Source organism: Chiloscyllium punctatum, chromosome 12, assembly GCF_047496795.1.
Source record: "Chiloscyllium punctatum isolate Juve2018m chromosome 12, sChiPun1.3, whole genome shotgun sequence".
NCBI lineage: Eukaryota > Metazoa > Chordata > Chondrichthyes > Orectolobiformes > Hemiscylliidae > Chiloscyllium > Chiloscyllium punctatum.
Genome location: NC_092750.1, coordinates 36,508,133 through 36,527,775, shown reverse-complemented (window position 1 = coordinate 36,527,775; position 19,643 = coordinate 36,508,133). Strand labels below are relative to the sequence as shown.

At 39.4% G+C, this 19,643-nt stretch overlaps 1 protein-coding gene across 1 annotated transcript in view; it reads left to right on the top strand.

The window, feature by feature from the left end:
* dnah12 (dynein, axonemal, heavy chain 12) overlaps positions 1–19,643 on the top strand; it is a 278,731-nt gene that overhangs the window by 80,663 nt on the left and 178,425 nt on the right. Inside the window, exons 16-19 of the mRNA XM_072582341.1 lie at positions 3,845–4,038; positions 7,596–7,842; positions 11,860–12,045; positions 13,716–13,916. Coding sequence (XP_072438442.1) covers positions 3,845–4,038; positions 7,596–7,842; positions 11,860–12,045; positions 13,716–13,916 — 828 coding nt within the window. The remainder of the gene's footprint in view (positions 1–3,844; positions 4,039–7,595; positions 7,843–11,859; positions 12,046–13,715; positions 13,917–19,643) is intronic.

Here is a 19,643-nt window from a genome sequence, read left to right as displayed (position 1 = left end):
ACAACAGTTCAGGCAGCATCTGAGGAGCAGCAACCTAATTATGCAGTTATGTCTTGCCAACCAAAAGCAAAACAAATTCAATTCAGTTAATTGCTACTCCTTCGTCTTCAATCATCAAAGGTTAGAAGGACAACCAGGAAAGCAGGCTGAAGAGCAAAATTCAGTTATTACTGAATGATGGGGCTGACTCATGGAATGAAATGGCCTATTCCAGCACCTACTTTTTGTTTTCTCATATTTATGGATCAAAGCAGCTTTTAATCAAATGTGGATCAAATCAAGGACCCCTAACAAAATGGTAGTGATGAAGTTCACAGAAAAATTCTTCACTAATCATAATCATAACTAGCACAAAGGAAAATTGTAGTTGTTGTTGGATGTTGATAATCTCAACACTGGGACTTTACTACCCAAGAAAATATTAACGAGAAACTACCTTAACGTATTAGATCACATTTATTACTCATCCCTAATTTCCCTTCAAGAATATTGTAATTTGTGACAAATAGATTGGTGAAGATGAGCCAGTTGAGCTGCTGCACATTGCTGTGAGGAAATCAGTTCCAGAAATATTATTTGCAACCATGAATGATGATATGTGACTTGGAAGGGAACTTTTCAGGTACTGGTGTTCCCATGAATCATGCTGACTTTGTCTTTTTAGGTGGTAGAATTTATGTGTTTTAACTGAGCTAAGTGAGTTGCTGCAATGCATCTTGTAGATGGAATGCAGTGCTGCTACAAAACATTGGTGGTAGAGGGAGAAAATATTTAATGTTTAATGAGATTCCAATCATCCAATCTACTTTAACCTGAGTGGTGTCAAGCTTCTTGAGTGTTCTCAGAGCTGTACACATCCAAGGAAGTAGAGAGTATTCCACCACATTTCTGACTTCAATGTGGTAGCCAAGCTTTGAGGAGTCATTGATTGCACTCAGCATCAATGGTGAGGCAAGAGGGGCATGAGGACCATTAGTACCCCTTCCTCTCATGGAGACGCAGAGTGTTCCATCTCCCCAGAGGGAAACAGAAGCCACAAACAGTATACCCAGAAACTTCTTCTCAAGACTCTCCAAAGGTGCCTGATTCGTTCACTCCAAGCCAAGGAGGTTGAGTTTTTTTTTGAAGTAAGACACTATCAGCAGGCCTAGGCATCTTGGCTCAAGTGTCCTATGGCATTCCAACAAAATCTTCCAAGTCAACATGATGAACAATAGACCAAGGTCCCTCTGCTCCAGCTACGGAAGCTGGGACTGCACTTCAATATAGTAGAAGGGAAAGGAAAGAAATAAACTTACTGAGGGTGTCATATCATTGTGAATAATCTTGCACATTTGTAAGTACAGGGGAACCTCAATTATCCGAATCTCAATTATCTGAATTTCGGATTATCTGAAGAAGGTCTCAAGGTCCCGACAGAAACATTACATCAAAGAGATGTTACCAACACTGATCGCGTCTTTTGTTTACGTGATTAAAAGTGAACTCGGCTTACTGAATTGCTGCCGAGAACAGTCCTGGGCATCAGTGGGAGCCCAGGCACTGTCTCCAAATGACTGACCACCCACCCTCTCTCTCTCTACCCCTCATACTTTCCCTGGAGTTCTACACAGGGGTGTACCCTAAACCCCCCAGGTAATCTCTCCGACAGTGTCCTGTACAGGGCAAAGGTGGAACTTGTCAAAAAGTTGCAGTAAAAAGTTGTATGTGTCGCTGCGTGTATGTGTGTGTGTGGGTGGGTGTGTCTGTGTGTGGGTGTGTCGCGCGTGCATTATTTTGAGACTTACCACCCAAAGGCGGCAGCAGTCTTACTGTTGGTGTCCAGTCTGGCCGTGGGGAGTTGGTGGGGGGGGGGGCCTTCAGCAAAGCTGCAGGTCCCTTACACACAAGTGTCTGTCTGCTCAGAAACAAACCCTGAGACAGAGAGAGGGAGCGAAGCAGGCAGAGCGAGGAAAAAGGAAACTTCAGAAAATTCTCAGCCCCAGAGGAGAGGCATTGAATCAATTAACTGAATAATCAATTATCCGAACAAAATAGTGCCCACCCATCTCATTCAAATAATCGAGGTTTTTCTGTATATGTTCACTCACACTTGAAAAGGTCTGCCCTGGTTTCTTCTTAGCTGTTGGACCTGGTGAAAGTACACTGATTTGAAAGATTGGCAAGCTCTTTCAACATCCCACAAATGAAGAGAATTGTAATTGTCAAACTTTGTTCATCTCTCCCAAACAACTAATTCCTCAATTACAATTAGTATCATGCATGTCTTGGATCCTTGGACCATCATGTTAATGTATCCAAGGCATTGCAATGTACAGGGATTGTGGTGAACCTTGCACTGCATAGCTTATACACTATTATACCAGCCTTGGGAGAGAGGACAAAATCAGTGATAATTCCAAAGTCTCTGCATGCAACCTTTATTCTAATTTTCAGCTTTCAAGGGGGCACAACGCCATTCAAGGCTGGAAAGTGCACAATGGGAAGTCCATATTTCCAATCTCCCTCATTGCTTAATGACGTGCAAAAAGAAGCTGTGTAAATTGGTGCCTCTCTTACGTTTATCACTGTCCTACTGCCACACTCAAGGATTTCACAGCCATTTAACTTTGTAAATTCTGAAACCTTGTCGGTCAACGTATGATGGAAAGGTGCCTCAGTTTCTGTCAATTTGCTGATTATCATGAGGGGATCCACTGCACAACACTTAGATACTAGATGTAGGCTGAAGCCTTAAAAGCCATCCAACTGCCATGCAATGTTACTGCCCTGTTTCATTGACTGCAGCTTTGTCCCAAAAGAAAAGATGGGCCTGTAAGCCGCAGATCCTTCAGGGTGTGATCATCTGAAGATACCAAATATATAATCATATGAATAAGAAAAAAAATATTCATCAACTGAAAAGTCTAAGGACTTCAAAAAAAAACTAGGCCCACATGTTTTCTGGATTGACCAGGGGCTGCTTGCTATATAACCAACAGAATGTAACACTGAGAAAGGAAGTCTAAATCTAATTCTTTACTCCTGTACATGGGTTTCAGCAAAGTTCTGACAGGCCCTTCATTGTAGCCTGTGCATAACTCTAACATGGTCTCTTGGATGTTATTTCAAGACAAGATTTCATCTCCACAAGGAAAGTGTTGCGTTTATTCCTAACAACAGTGTGATGGACAGATCAACTGACATAGGTAGATTGTTGAGGGCCAGGTTAGGTAGGTTTCTCACTCTTGTTAGTTCTCTGACACATACCTAAACTAGCAGCCTAGCCCGTTCGGACTGATACTAATGCTGATACTGCCAGTTCTGAAGCCTCAGCAGGGCTACTCCTGAACCAGAAACAATGCCTATTGCAGGTAGGCAATCAAAACAAATCATAGGGCTGAAAATCAGACCCTTTTCAGAAGGCTATTGAGTCGGTATGTTCTGCCTTCCCTGCTGGGACCTTTCTTTATTGCATAGAATCTACCTCTCGGCTGTGACATGAAGGCAATGTGACATGTGACATAATTAACAGTCTCCCTACCCACATACACTGGCCTCTAATTCGATCTTTACATAAATCACCGGCCAATCTCCTGTAGCTGGAAGATTTTCTGTACACAGTCCAACATTTGTAGAGCTGATCCAATCTGTTTTGAATGCAATCCCATTTCTCTGCCCTCCAATCTATCTACTAGGTGACTTGGAAAACAGACTAATAATTCCAAAGAGAAGGTTTGTTTTTGCTTTTACAAGCAGAGTAATTTACCTTAAAGTTAAAGTAACTTCTGGCCAATAACATATTTTAAATATAAACATCTTTAGTCACAAAGTATTCTTAGAACAAGATATATTTTGTTTGCAGTATGTGAATGATGTGCGGACAGTACAGAAGAGGCTACAAGATGCAGAGGAGTTAATCGAATATATCAACAGTGAAGAAGCTCTCTTCAAATGGGACCTGACCACTTATCCATTAGCTGAAAATATCAAAGTTACCACAGAACCATACCAAAAACTTTTTGCCCAGATCCTAAAATGGCAACGCAATGAGAAAAGGTAAGTGACATGAAGAAAAATAAAAAGATTACCCAAAGGGTAAATTATGACAGAGGAACAATGATAAATAAAATACTGTGGGAGATTGTTCTAGATCTGCACTTTTTTTGTACCTCTTCATTTAATATTTATGTAAAACTTTCTAATAGAACCAAACTTTATCAAGAGATTATTAAGTATGAAGGAGTAGGAATAGAAAGTGTTGGAGAAACTGAACAGCTCCAGCAGTATCTGTGAAAAGAGAAAAGGAATTAACACTTTCAGTCTGAAACACAGATCACAGCTTTGTTCAATATTTGCTTTTATATACAGATAAGGAGATTGATCATATTTAAAGAGATTTGGGCCAATTCAAAGGATGATTAAATTGAATTGTGCTTGATAAAGTTATTAGTACAGCTTTTACACCGTCAGATATATCACAACCACCCTCGAAAGTAAAGATCCATCTAATCTGGACCAATTTTGTATCCTGACCCTTCTCAACATAACAAACATGGCCTATACAATTTTTCACACCACTTACATTGAATTTGCCAAATTGCTTTCAATTGATCCTGAAATATGGACAAGTGTTTGATGAGAACTTAGACCAAGTAATAGTCAAACAAGGACCAGCCAAGTTCATTTCATGTAGTGGCTTTCGAAATAACAATCCGTGCTACATCCTACAGTTGTAGGACCAGTAAGTACGCTTAACTACTTGATTGTGTTTGTCACAAATAATTAATAAAGGCCCAAGAAATAGGTTGATTGTGAACCAAAAATCTCTTGACGTGGTTCTTATTCAGGGAAAGGAAAATATAAACAGCATTTATGGAGAATAGTTAATTCAAGTGAGACCTAAATGTTTATATGTTTGTTACTGTTAAATTTATCAACAATGAATAATCTTTATTTTTAATCAAATTTAATTTGTGTAAGAGGCCCAAGTAGACATTGTGTATGAATTTGGAGTAGTACATTCAAGCTTTTTGTAGAGCTTTTCCATTATTAATATTCCCTGTGTAGAATTGTCTATGTTGTTGTGACCAAGTCACCAAGAGTGCAACACCATTCTCATTCCACTGCTCCGCATGTCACAGTATAAAATAACAATGCATTTTCCCATTATCAGGATAACCAATTAAATATCATTGTTATCAGGTTTTTAACAACAAGATCGATCGATTAGGTTTTGCAATAAATACAATTATTGATTTATTATCAAAACAAAACTTATTCAATAAAGATACAACAATTGTTTGCTTGCAAAGTCAGTAATCTAGAAATATTAATGTTAATCCCTGTAAATGCTCCCAAAACATATACACACCCATGTACTCTCACCCTTCAGGAAATGAAAGAAAAAAAGATCTTAGCAGAGATTTCTGATTAAGGAAAAACACTTGGGCAAAAGGATTCTTTTTGAAGGCAAAATGATAAAGTGTAGAATACTTATATTTTCTTCCGTGAAGATAAATATAAAATAACCATTTAGTTTCTCTGCTATTTCTCTATTTCCCATTATAATTTCTGATTATATTTCTCCTCACTTGGCCTATAACGGAGTCACATCTGCCTTTGACAAACATTTTTGTTTTACAAACTATAGAAATATCCATTTTTTTGCTAGTTGCATTTGCCACTTTCTTATCAATTTCTTGGTCCTTAGCTCAGTTGTCTGAACAGCTGGTTTACAATGTAAAGTGACAATCAATGGCATGGATTCAATTCTTGTACATGCTCATGTTACAATGAAGGACTCTCCTCAATATTTCCCCTCACCTCAGGTATCGTGACCCCAATAAGTTAAACTACCACCAGTTATCTCTCTAATGAGAGAGCAGGCCTCAGGTCTTTTACGACTGCAGCAATTTTACCCTTTACCTTATTGATCAAATCACCTCTTGGTGTGGTACCAATACAATATTTAAAAGGCATCTGGATGGTTATATGAATAGGAAAGGTTCAGAGAGCAGGCAAATGGGACTAGATTAATTTAGGATATCTGATCAGCATAAATGCGTTGGACTGAAGGGTCTGTTTCCATGCTATACATCTCTATGACTCTAATTGTTCATGAGTCTATTGCTGTGATGTTCTGTTATGAGCAATCAAGTAACTAATCACACATGGTTTCTCTGGTGTCTTGCAGACAAGGCTTGCTCGGAATTAGAATCTTGTGATCTTTTTTCGGTTAATCTTTCAAAAGAACAAGTAGGTTTCACCCTGAACTCAACAAAAGAGTTTTCTTGTCAGAAATGGGAGCGATCAGCTAGGTAGCTTGTTCTTTCCAAGCTTTCCTTAACCCAACTTGTTCTTAGTAGACTGTTCTCAAATTGAGCATTTTCTTAGCAGGCTTCCTCCAACTGAACCAATTAAAAAAAAAGAACCTTCTTCAAGTGAGCCACTGCTCAAAAACAGCTCCAGAAGGAATCTATAGCACAGTAAGCAGTTATTATTATTCAGGTGATTTACAGGAAGCCTTGTTAGAACAAAATCTCCAATGCCTGCAGTCAACTTTCAATGACCACTTTTAAAGGAATCACTCCAGGTATTTAAAAAAAAGTAAAAATAAAGTTTGTTTTCCACAATGCTTCAAAACTTAAGTCTACCAAGCAATATTAAACCTAAAGCAGCTTAGGTGTTGTATTTTTATTCAGCTAGTTGAAGTTTCTGAGTAAAGATTATTTCTTTAAATTGCAAGAAAGGATGGACTAATGTTAGTCTCTTACTAAGTTGTTTTGGGATTGTGTATAGAGAAGGAATGCTTTTATTCATAATGTAGGACAGGGTTAGCTTGGTTGGATAACCATTCATTCTTGAGGAACTAAAAAAGCATGGGAAGTATAGACTGGATACAAATTTTTATGATTTATTGTCATGGCTCAGCTATGGGCCTTTTGTATTCTAGCTAGATGGCATTATAGGAAAGGAGCCCATACTCTATAGAGTCAGATATGATTTAGCAACTAGACTGATGTCTGACTATTTTTCATAGGCTTGGAACTGGTCTAACCAAATGAAGTTAGATACATTTAGCATAATTAAACCAGAAAGTGCAGAGATCATTATTCTGTTTCTTAAACATTTGGGTTGGTGTTAAGCTCCTCAAGACTTGCCATCAAGAGAAAGCAGAACCCAGGCAAAAATAGCATAGGGAGTGCACTACTACACTGACGCCCCACCCACCACTTCCCATGGCCACCTTTTGCTCCAAATGTGGCAGAGTCAACGGAAGCCACATTGGACTATACAGACAACTATGGATTCACCCTGAGAGTGGAAGAGAGTTGTCCTCGTCTGCAAGGGACCACTCGTGATGATGATGCTGTTTCTTAAACTGGATTAAAAGGATGTGAAGTAGTTGGATTAATTATGATGTTTTAGGATGGCATGTTATGATTAAAAAAAGGGTAGTTATTAGAAAACTCATTCCATTGCTTAGTAAAAAGTGTTTTTATCATAATAGATCTATTTTGATGCATTTATATCTTGCATATGGAAGGGTATTTGCTCATCTTGACTTATTGCTATAACAGATTTCCACAGTATGTTTATTCTGGTTTCTTAAGATGGATGGATGGTTCCTTCCTTGACCTCGATGGAGAAAGCATGGAGGCGGAAGTAGATGAATTCTTTCGTGAAATTTACAAGATGCTAAAATTCTTCCAGCAAAAGCAAAAGAAAGCAGAACTTGAAAAAAGGAAGACAGCCCCTCGCCGACGGCTTGTTGCTGAGGAAGAGGTGGAAGAAGAAAAGAAAGAGAGTGCAAGTGTTGCAATGTGTAGTGTAGTAGTGGCTCAAATTAAGGACTTTAAGGTATTAGAAATCATAAATGTGTAACTAATGACATTAGTAAATTGAAGCTATGGCTTTGATTTTCATCCTCTATCCTTCCCCACATTGGCTGGAATAGCAGTAAACGAAGGATGGAAAGTGAAAATCTTGCCTTATTGTTACAGACTCAATTTTAGTATAACTTCCCTGATCTAGCCAGGAGGGTTGCCTATCATTCCTTTTCTGCCAGCCACATGTAATTAGAGATGGGCTGGATGATACATTTTCTTGCCTTCTGCTACTGATCCTAACAACCCCAGGGATAGTAGTGAGAGGAGTATTGATATATCCTGTATTGGAAAATTTTATCAAGTAATCCAAAGCTTGACTATGAAATTTAAGGCTGGTTATGAGGGCTTTAATGATTATAAATGGTTCCTTTCACTTCAGGAACTGCAAAGAGACTTCGAACAAGGGAACTGTCATGGATAGAAAACAAATTGGGCTTCTGGTGGGATCAGTGTACTTGGTGGAAGTCTTGACCCAAATGTTCTCAAGACTGTAGAGGAAAATTGAAACCATTGAATAAAATCTGACATTGTATTTTCACTTAACATTTCCTCTATTAACTATTTCACTGAAAAGCTTATTTATAAGCTGCTAAAGGATGAGATTATCTTGTTGTAATGATTAGTTGCAAGTGTTGTCTGCTACCAATGCAGAAACTCTCATCAAATTCAATTCAGTCATCATCCCTTTGGTCTCCTACGTACAATGGCTTTCGGTTAAGCAACATCTCAATTTCAAAATTCCAGTTATTCTTTTCAAATCCCTTGAATGCCTTGCCTCTTTCCATCTCTGTAATCTTCTCTAGTCCAACAATCTCCCATAATTTCTGTGTGCCTCTAGTCCTGTCTCTTGAGCATCTCCAGTTTTAATCATTCCATTCTAGGCAGTCACACCTTCAATTGCCTAGGACCTAAACTCTGGACTCTCACCTTTTGACCTATCTACTTTGATTTTTGACTTTAGGACACTCCGTAATACCTAGCAATTTGAACAAACTTTTGGCCATCTGTCTTAATTTCTCCATGATGTGGCTCCATGGCTGTTTCAGGGTGAGAGAGGTCAGCCTTAAAAAGGACCTGAGGGGGAACTTTTTCACATATACTTTTCCATACATATATGGAAAGAGCTGCCAGAGGATGTGGTGCAGTGGGTATAATTACAACATTTAAAAGACATTTGGATATGATTAAGAAGGTTTGGAGGGATACTGGACAAATGCTGATAAATGGGACTAGTTCATTTTAGGAACTCTTGTTGGCATGGAACGGCTGGGCTGAAGGGTCTTTTCCATGTTGTATGACTGTATGTCATATTTTGTTCTATAATACTTCTTTGAAGTGCTTTGGAAAATTTTATCAAGTTAATCCTGTTGAATAAATACAATAATGCATATAATAAATAATGTATCAAGATTAAAGTGGTGCTAGAAGTGCACAGCAGGTCACGCAGTATCCAAAGAGCAGGAAAATGGATGTTTCAGGCAGGAACCCTTTATCAGGAGTGAGGCTGGGAGCCTCCGGGGTGGAGAGATAAATGGGAGGGGGTGGGGCTGGGGAGAAGGTAGCTAAGAGTGCAGTAGGTGGATGGAGGTGGGGATGAAGGAGATAGGTCGGAGAGGAGGGTGGAACGGATAGGCGGGAAGGAAGTTTGGCAGGTAGGACAGGTCATGAGGATGGTGCTGAGCTGGCAGGTTAGAACTGGGCTAAGGTGGTGGGAGGGAAATGAGGAAACTGGTAAAGTTCACATTGATGCCCTGGAGTTGAAGTGTGCCGAGGCGGAAGATAAGGCGTTCTTCCTCCAGGCGTCAGGCGGTGAGGGACTGGCAGTTGAGGAGGCCCAGGATCTGCATGTCAGCAGCTGAATGGAGGGGGAGTTGAAATGTTTGGCCACGGGACAGTGGGGTTGATTGGTGTGGGTGTCCCGGAGATGTTTCCTAAAGCACTCCCCGCAGCCTGGAGGATGAATGCCTCATCTTCCGTCTCGGAACACTTCAACCCCAGGGCATCAATGTGAACTTTACCAGTTTCCTCATTTCCCCTCCCTCCACTTTACCCCAGTTCCAACCTGCCAGCTCAGCACCATCCTCATGACCTGTCCTACTTGCCAATCTTCCTTCCCACCTATCCGCTCCACCCTCCTCTCCGATCTATCACCTTCATCCCCACCTCCATCCACCTATTGCACTCTTAGCTACCCTGTCCTTAGCCCCACCCCCTCCCATTTATCTCCCCACCCTGGAGGGTCCCAGCCTCATTCCTGATGAAGGGCTCCTGCCCAACACGTCGATTTTCCTACTCCTTCCAGCACCACTCTAATCTTGACTCTGATCTCAAGCATCTGCAGTCCTCACTTTCGCCTAATAAATAATGTCATTCTAACCTTACAAACATCCCCTCAAAATTCTGTCCCTCTGTGTTCTTGGCTGAACTGCTGGAGGGCTGACATGAATGGCTAAAATGACTGTTTAACACTTTTCCTTCAGTGTTTCTGCTATAAGTTTTGTGGAAGAGTATTCCATGAAGAGTTTCATCTCACATGTTTTATAATTTGAATTTAAGCACCAAAGCAGTTGAGTAATCTTTTAAGGTGTATTCAATGAATTATGGTTCTTTTATTAAAAATCAAAATTCTTCAGTATGATGAAGATCCAAAACACATTGTTCACATCGGTTAATACCTTGATAATATGAAATGTTATTCTCTTCCAACCAACCAATTAAATGGTTGAAAATAATTATGGAAATTTGTTTCAGATATTTTTATTCAAATTTACCCAGTTTCCTGGTGTAAATATTGCCCAGTATAATGAAAAGTTATGCTAAGTGATAGATTACAAATATGAATTCTGGGCTATGTGAAAAAATATGCTTTCAGTCCAGGAAAAGTTATAATTGACATAGGACAAGGAAAGAAAGGGACAAAACAGCTAGACTCCTTGAGTGGAATTTAATGTAGGTGATAGGGAACTGTGTTACCTCTTTTCAGGAAGATTAGTTACTGCCATTACTTAACTGGGCAATGGCAGGTCTTCCCCAGGATCAAATACCCAAAGAAAACAAGCTATCAGCAAATCCGAAGTTGGTTATTGTTGCTTGGCAGTGACACTGGGGAGGGAGTTGTTGCTGCCAACAATACACCCACACTAAGCCCAGAATTGAGTGACCTAAGCCACAAGTTGATATGGTGGGAAGAGGATTGGGGTATCATAGAGGAAGTTGGTCAACTGCAATGGAAACAGGTGGCTGTCAGTGCACTCTCACTTCTGGGTGTTAGATCCCTTGATCAAGCATTGAGTGTTTTTGAATGAAGGAACCCTACATACCTTGGAAATCTGAAAATAACCTGACAAGACTTTTTGAGCTTGCTGAATGACCCTTGTCTTAGGTAATGAGACCCTTAAGTGTGCATTATTTGCTCAACTAAATGCTGTCCACGAGCCTTCCTGCCACAGATTTAATTCAGGCAGAGAAGGAAAGTCCTCACAGTCCAGCCTCTCATTGCTCACTGGTGCTTGATATCTTGGTGCATTGCATAAATATATAAAGGACAGTGAAGTAATCTACTATATACTATCTAGACTCAACACCTTCGGGAAAGGAGGGTAGAATAATTGAAGGAATGGGGATTCTATCTTTTAGACTATTTTTAAATAATTTAGATTTTGATGTCATAAAATTATATTATGATGCAACAGTTTTATTTACACCAGGAAAGGCTACATTGGCAAAATGGAAATTAAGTTCATGATGCAATGTTATTTAAAATCCTAATGATGCAATCATTATCCTCCTTGCTCCACTAATAAAAGAGAACATTAGATATTACTATTGGGTAAAGCTGTGAAATTATGATACTCCTTTCAGATTAAAATTGACTTTTACACTCTTGAACTGACAAAAATTAAATAGTACTGATAACTCACGCATGCCTACAGTTTTGTTGGCGATGAAACAGATATTTGCTTTGATTTGTTTGTTTCTCTTTTTCTAGGAAATTGTTCCTCTTGTATCCATACTATGTAACCCTGGCATGAGACCTCGTCACTGGGCACAGGTATCTGAAATTATGGGATATGATTTGACCCCAGACTCAGGAACAACTCTAAGAAAAATGTTAAAGCTGAATCTGACTCCATTCTTAGAAAAGTTTGAAGAAATTAGTGCTGCTGCTACCAAGGTAATGTTACAATGCAGAGGTCGAACCTCTCTGTTAATTAAAATCAAACACCCAGAAAAGCTTGCCTTGCCTCATAATCTATTAAAATGTGAGTGAGTGACTGAGAACTCTTAATTACCACTATTTGAAGAAAATTAACTATTTATTTTCTTAGCAGTTTACTAAACAAAACCATTAACAAACTAAACACTCTTTCCCCTAACTGAACACAACCCTATTAAAATGCTGTTCCAATAACACACTTATTAAAGATTACATTAACTTAATCTCAAGTCCGCACAGTCTCTATCTTCTCCACTGTCCTCAGTCTTCCATCTGCTGATCTCCCTGGATCGTCGTCTTTCTTTTTACTGTGAGTATGTTTTACAGGAAGATGTATCTTTGATAGAGAGTGTCTTCTAATGTCTTTGAGAGCAAGACTTTAGATGGGCAGTTAGCTCTCCAACTCTCCGGCAGTCGCTTTGCTGATCAGAGGCAATTGCTCTGAACAATTTTCAAAATGCCCATATTTTTTATACCCTCCAACATCATTCTCTGTTATTGGTCTAATGTTGATAAAACAATAAATTCAAACTCAATTGGGTTTTAGTAACCTGAACATAATTTAAACTAATTTGTTAAATTTGAATGGTTGTCAAAACAGCAACCAAAACTCAGGTATCCATTTAACAGCCAATTGTTACATGTATCTAATTTGGAACAGCTCATCTCCCAGCTGAGCCTGCACTTTTAGTTTACTTCAAAATTCACTCTCTAAAATGAATATACATTAATTTGACTTTGTAACAAAAAAAACATGGATCTATATTAAGTAATAGCTTATAAAGTACATTACATAGTGCATGCAAAAATGATGCTGTTGGCTATAAAGCACTTTCAGACATCCTAATGTTAAGAAATGTGTTGAATATAAAAGGTGTCCAATTCAGGGCAACACGCTTCCGAAAGAATGTCAACTCCTTCGAGACTACTTATAAACAATTTACCAAAGTGATGTCATAAAATAAAGCACTGCAATTAATTGTACAAAATAGAGACGTTCTTATTGTTGTTCTTGGTACAGAGTGAAGTCAGGGGAGATATAATAAAGTTATTTAAACTTATGAAGAATCGTTATAGGATAGCTGAGATTTCCACTGATGGTCAGTGTCAGTAGAGGTCTAGAACCAGAATCAGAGAACATCAATTTGAATTAATTGGCAAAAGAGCCAAAGGAGATGTGAAAAGAATTATTTTCCATATATCTTACAATCGTATATATAAATCTATGAGATTTTATAGAGGCAGTTTCAATAGTGACTTTCAAAATGGAATTGAATATATGAAAAGGAATCTGTCAGGACTCTGTGGAAGAACAGGAGATTAGAAATAATTTAGTAGGTTTTCAAAGAGTCAATACAGGCTTAATAGTTAGAATGACCACTTACTGTGCTATATTCTATATTTATTCATTCTTATCTTTCTTACTTTCTTTATGGAAATTTGTCTTTTTTTTCAACCTTAAGAACTAAACTTGTAATATTATTCCCTTATATGTCCAAGTAGCCCAAAACATAGTTCAGCACTAAAAGAAATTCTGATAAAGCATTATTAAATTATTTTAAAACCTATTGAAGCAGAAAATAACTCCTGAACAAAATAAGATGTTACTCAATGAGATCTATCTTTAGGAATTCTCATTGGAAAAAGCAATGCAAGTCATGGAAGAAGCCTGGGAGACAATAATCTTTCATACAAGTTTATATCGGGATACAGGAGTCTCCATTTTGTCGGCTGTGGATGAGATTCAGGCTATCCTTGATGATCAAATTATCAAGACACAAACAATGAGAGGGTCACCATTCTGTAAACCATTTGAAAAGAAAATCAAGGTGAGTAGATTTGAGAATAGTATATCAATACAAGGTAATGGAGAGGACATATGTCACACCTAGAAATGAAAACAAGCAAAAAAACATAGGTAACTTAGTGATGTGGTTTGATTGATAAGAGGCAAAGTGTTGGATAAAAGGGAAGGTCCATTGATTAGTAGATTAGTCAGGTTGAGTTGTGGCATCTCTACTGGCCTTTCAGCCTTTCCTCCAAGATGCCCTTTCTAATCCCATCTTTCTGACCCCAGGTTTTTGAACTCTCTGCCAAGGGAAACAGGTTTCTCCTGTCTATTCTATCTTTAACCCTCACAATTTTGTATACTTTAATCATGTCAGAGACCTTGGAGTGCAGGTTCAAAGTTCCTTGAAAGTAGACTCGCAGGTAGATAGGATAGTGAAGAAGGAGTTTGGTATGCTTTCCTTTATTGGTCAGAGCATTGAGTTTAGGGGTTGGGAAGTCATGTTGTGGTTGTACAGGATGTTGGTTAGGCCACTTTTGGAATATTGCATGCAATATTGCATGCATGGTCTCCTTTCTATCAGAGGAATGCTGTGAAACTTGGAAGGGTTCAGAAAGAATTAACAAGGATGTTGCCAGGGTTAGAGGATTTGAGCTACAGGAAGAGACTAAGTAGGCTGGATTGTTATCCCTGGAACATCAGAGGCTGAGGGGTGACCTTATAGAGGTTTATAAAATCATGAGGGGCATAGATAGGATAAATAGACAATGTCTTTTCCTGGGGTGGGGGAGTCCAGAACTAGACGATATAGATTTAGGGTGAGAGGGGAACAACTTAAAAGGGACCTAAGGGGCAACGCTTTTCACACAGAGGGTGGTGCGTGTATGGAATGAGCTGCCAGAGGAAGTGGTGGAGGCTGGTACAATTGCAGTATTTAAAAGGCATCTGGGTGAGTATATGAATAGGAAGGGTTTCAATATGGGCTAAATGCTGGCAAATGGGATTAGATTAGTTTAGGATATCCGGTCAGCATGGACGAGTTGGATCAAAGGGACTGTTTCCATGCTGTACATTTCTATGACTCCACGTCACCCATCAGTTTTCACTGTTCCAAGCAAATCAACTCCAATCTCTCCAATCTCAAACATCAGGGGTACCAACACTGAACCCTGCAGAGCACCACTTGAAACAGCTTTCCATTCACTAGGGCAACTGTCAAACAATACCTTTTTTTTATGTTACTAAGTCAACTTTGGATCCAATTCAACTCAGTATCCTGTATCCCATGAGCTTTACTTTTTTGACTAGTCTGTCATGTGAGACTTTGTCAAATGCCTTACTAAAATCCATGCAGACAACATCCTCTTTACTACTGTTATCAATCCCCCCTTGTCACTTCCTCAAAGAATTTAATCAAACTTGTAAGGCATGACATTCCCTTAACAAAGACATGCGGATTAGACCACCCCCTGGTAAGTGACAGAATATTCAATCTGTTAGGATTGATACTAACAATTTGTAAACTGCTGAAGTAAGATTAACTAACCTATAATTTCCTTTTTACCCATTTTAAACAACAGTACCACATTTTCGTTCTTCCATTCTACTGACACATCTCCTGTGTCTATTGATGATTAGAAAAATAATCCTGGGGGAGTTTGCTATTTCCTCCTTGACCTCCTTCAACATGCTAGAGAGCAGTCCATCTGGCCCTGGTGATTTATGCACTTTTAAGAATTCCAATTCCTCTAACACTTCCTCTCTCGTTATGATTATTTTGTCCAATATTTCACACTGCTCCTCTTTGATTACTATACACACATCATGCCTCTCCTTTGTGAATGTGGAGTTAAAAAATTCATTTTAAATTCTTCCCATACCTTCAGCATCTTCACGCAAGCTCCCTTCTTCAACTCTGATAGGTCCCACTTTTTCCTTAACTATCTTTTTGAATGAGTGGACAAAACTGTCAGATAAAGTTCAGTTCAAGGAAATTTAACATCATCCATTTTAGATTGGAATTTTTTTCGTGGTGAAAGACTAAGAATAATGTGGGAGCATAGGAATTTAGGAAAAACGGTCAATGGACTCAAAATATTAACATTTTTTTTGCTCCCACAGATACTACCACACCAGCTGAATTTCTCCAGCAATTTCTGTTTTTGTTTGTTTCACTTGGAAGGAATATATGAGGTTTCAAACGGTGAGGACAGAGGAGATAAAAAGGCAGATGTTGCTTTTCTGTCCTTGGTAGACAGGAAGGGGAGGAGTTATTGGATGTGAATAGAAGTGGGCCAGGCAATCAATTTGAAATACTGAAAGGTGAGGGGAAGGAAAATGGTTTTGATTGTGACACCATGTCAAGATGGTAGAGGGTTGAATTGGCAGAAGATGATCAATGTATATGGTACTGGTGGGGTGGAAGGTGCAGTCAAAGGGAACCCTGTTATGCTTCTTGAAAAGAAGAAAAGGAATGAAAGAAGTACAGAAAGTAGGATGTGCACAGGCAAGAATGCTGCAAACTCCATTGGGAGAACCATTCTTGGGATGGGGAATGGAGGAAAAAGAATGACATATCAGAAGCCCTGGCATGGAAAACTGCTTTATTAGAACAAATTTGATTGAGGCAACAAAAGTGGAAGAATGGAATGAAGTCATTCCAGAAAGTAGAGTATGAGAAAGTGTAGTCAAGTCAGCCAATGGAACATTGACTCTCATATAAAACTAGAATGTAAGTAGGAGGAAATTGTGACTATATTAATCTCTGATTAAAGCAAAATACTGTGTTTGCTGGAAATTTCCAAAACACTTGATTGTTAGAAATCTGAAATAAAACACCCTGCTGGAAAACCTCAGCAGGTCAGCTGGCAACCTGAGCAGGAGAAAGAAACAGAGTTAACATTTTGATTTCAAAGTTCTATTCCAAAGACTTTCAACTCTAAATATTAACTGTTTCCCTCTTCACTGATGCAACCAAGCCTGCTAAGTTGATGCGGCATTCTCTGTTTATTATACATCTCTAGATAAGATGTTATTCTACACCTCTGGAGCAGATGGGACTTGACCCCTGGCCTCCTGGCTCAGAGGTAGAGATACTATCAATGCTTAGGTTTCAATGCTTCAACAGCAATAATATTTTTATCTTGGTAGGACCCTTAATGTCGTAAAACATCTCAAGATAGTTCACAAAAGAGTTATGAAATAAAATCTGACATAGAGCCTTTCAAGGAAATGTTATCACATCTGATCAAAAAGTTGGTCAAAGAAGGTGATTTTCAGGCATGACACAAAGGAAGAATCGAAATTTGAAGAGAGATAAGTGTAGTGATTGTAGTAAGGTCAGCCAAGTGGACCTCATAGAATATGGGTTCCCTAACTGGGGCTTTTAATCTAACTCAATTAGGGAGCCCTAGCTGACAAATAAAAACAGGAGTGTCAAACATCCTGTCCAGTGTGAGAGCTGGCTCATCGGGAGCTGAATCGGGGTCAAGGCTCTCCACAGCTAAATAAAGAGAGACGTGGTGATGAGATACCGGCCTCTGTGGTGTTAATTCAGTGGTGACGAGAAAAGCACACTCCTGAAGAAGTTTTGCAATAGTTGTATTTGAGTTGGAGTGAGTATCGCTGTCACATACTGTCATTGGGAAGCTTGACTCATTTGATCTGGCCATCAAAGTCTGGGCCCAGTTTGTGGAAAGAATGTGTTATTTTTTCTGGACATGTGACATTAGGGCAGATGAAAAACAATGAGTAATTCTCCTGACAGCTTGTGGGTCAGCAAGCTTTTTGGTTAGATTAGATTAGATTACTTACAGTGTGGAAACAGGCCCTTCAAGTCCACACCGACCCTCTGAAAAGCAACCCATCCAGACCCATTCTCCTACATTTACCCCTTCACCTAATGCTATGGGCAGTTTAGCATGGCCAATTCACCTAACCTGCACATCTTTGGATTGTGGGAGGAAACCCACGCAGACACGGGGCGAATGCGCAAACTCCACACAGACAGTTGCCTGAGGTGGGAATTGAACCCGAGTCTCTGGTGATGTGAGGCTGCAGTGCTAACGACTGTGTCACCTTGCCACCCGTTATGAGGAGCTTAACTTTCCCTGAGGCACCAGAAACTAAAACCATTCAAGAGTTGACGGATTTAGTTAAGGAATATTATGATTCCAATCCTCCACTAATTCCGAGATGCTATTGGTTTTACTCAGCAATTTGAAAATCCGTATCGAGATTCTTGACTAGGTTAAGGTGACTGGCAGAGGCCTGTGATTTTGAGAGACTGATTGGTATGTGGGATTAATGATGTAACCATACAAAAGCACCTACTGTTTGAAGCAAAACTGGGCATCAAGCAAGCGGTACAACTGGCTCTAACATTGGAAAATGTGGCAAGTGGATCATATGAGTTGCAGGGTATTCCAATCATAGTGGACACTGTTGCCAGGCTGACTGAGCTTCGGAAAAACCACTTGAGTGAAGGCAGTTGCACAGGCCTCACTCAGGACATAGGAACTCTGGGTCAGCCAGTAGCAAAACCCAAAACACAGCCAAAGAGTTAAAATTTTCTGCAGGATCTGGGCCAGCATGCCATTGTAGTTGCTGCTGGTATGCAAACTCAGGACAGCAAAAGAGTCCCATTGGATCTATATTGAATAAGAGAACTCAAGACAGTATCCAGGAGAGTGCACATACCGGAAAGTCCACCTACACCTGGCTTGGAACACTTAACAAGCCCAAATTAGAATAAACATCTTGTTAGATGGTCACCTGGTTCTAACAGAGGTCAATACTGGCCCAGCTGTTTCAGTGATTGCAGAACAGGTGTTTAACAAAATTCACGCTGGACCCCAGCCCTTACTTTCACACAAGACCTCAGCTAGACTGAAAACCTATACTGGGGAACATTTCCGGATTAAAGGTACAACTTCAATTCTGGTCTCTCACGAGAATCAGCTAGTTCAGTTGCCAGTTATTGTAGCAAAAGAATCAAACTTGTTGGGGCGAAATTGGTTAAGAAAGATATACCTACACTGTCTAAACATTTTTCCATTAGAAAATGGCTGCCTGTGTGAAGTTCCAATTAGATCCCCGAAAGCTTTTCAGGAAGACTTGGAACTATCAAAGGACTCAAGGCCACCTTGCATGTTGACCAGGAAAAAACTCCATGATTCTGCAAGGCCTGCTCATTGCCATTTGCCTTACAGGCAAGAGTAGAGGCAGAAATCGAGGCAGAAATCAGAAGGCTGCAAAGCAAAGGAATTATCAAATCAGTCCAGTTTGCAGAATAAGCAGCACTGGTCGTACTGACCGTGAAGCCCAATGAGCCTTTGTGGGGATTTTAAACAAACGGTAAACCACTTTTTGCAGTTGGATTATTATCCAATCCCTTGAATGGGGAATTCAGAAGCAAAGCTGACAAGGGAACTGTCCTTCACGAAGTTGGACATCAGTCATGTGTACTTGCAATTGTGTACTTGATGAGGATTAGAAGTATGCAAAATTAGTATGGTTTTGTACGAGAATGTCATTTGGGATATCAGTGGACATTGGAGAAAATTTTACAAGGTCCACCCCAGGTTGCTGTTTAACTAGATGATGTGTTAATAACAAATGACAAATAATGAGCACTTAGAGAATTTGAGCATAGTCCTTAGAAGTTTCTCCCAGATGAGCACACACTTTAAAATGGAAAAATGTGCGTTCCAGACACCCAAAGTGATCTACTTGGGCTCCAGAGTCTACAAGAATGAGTTAAACTGTT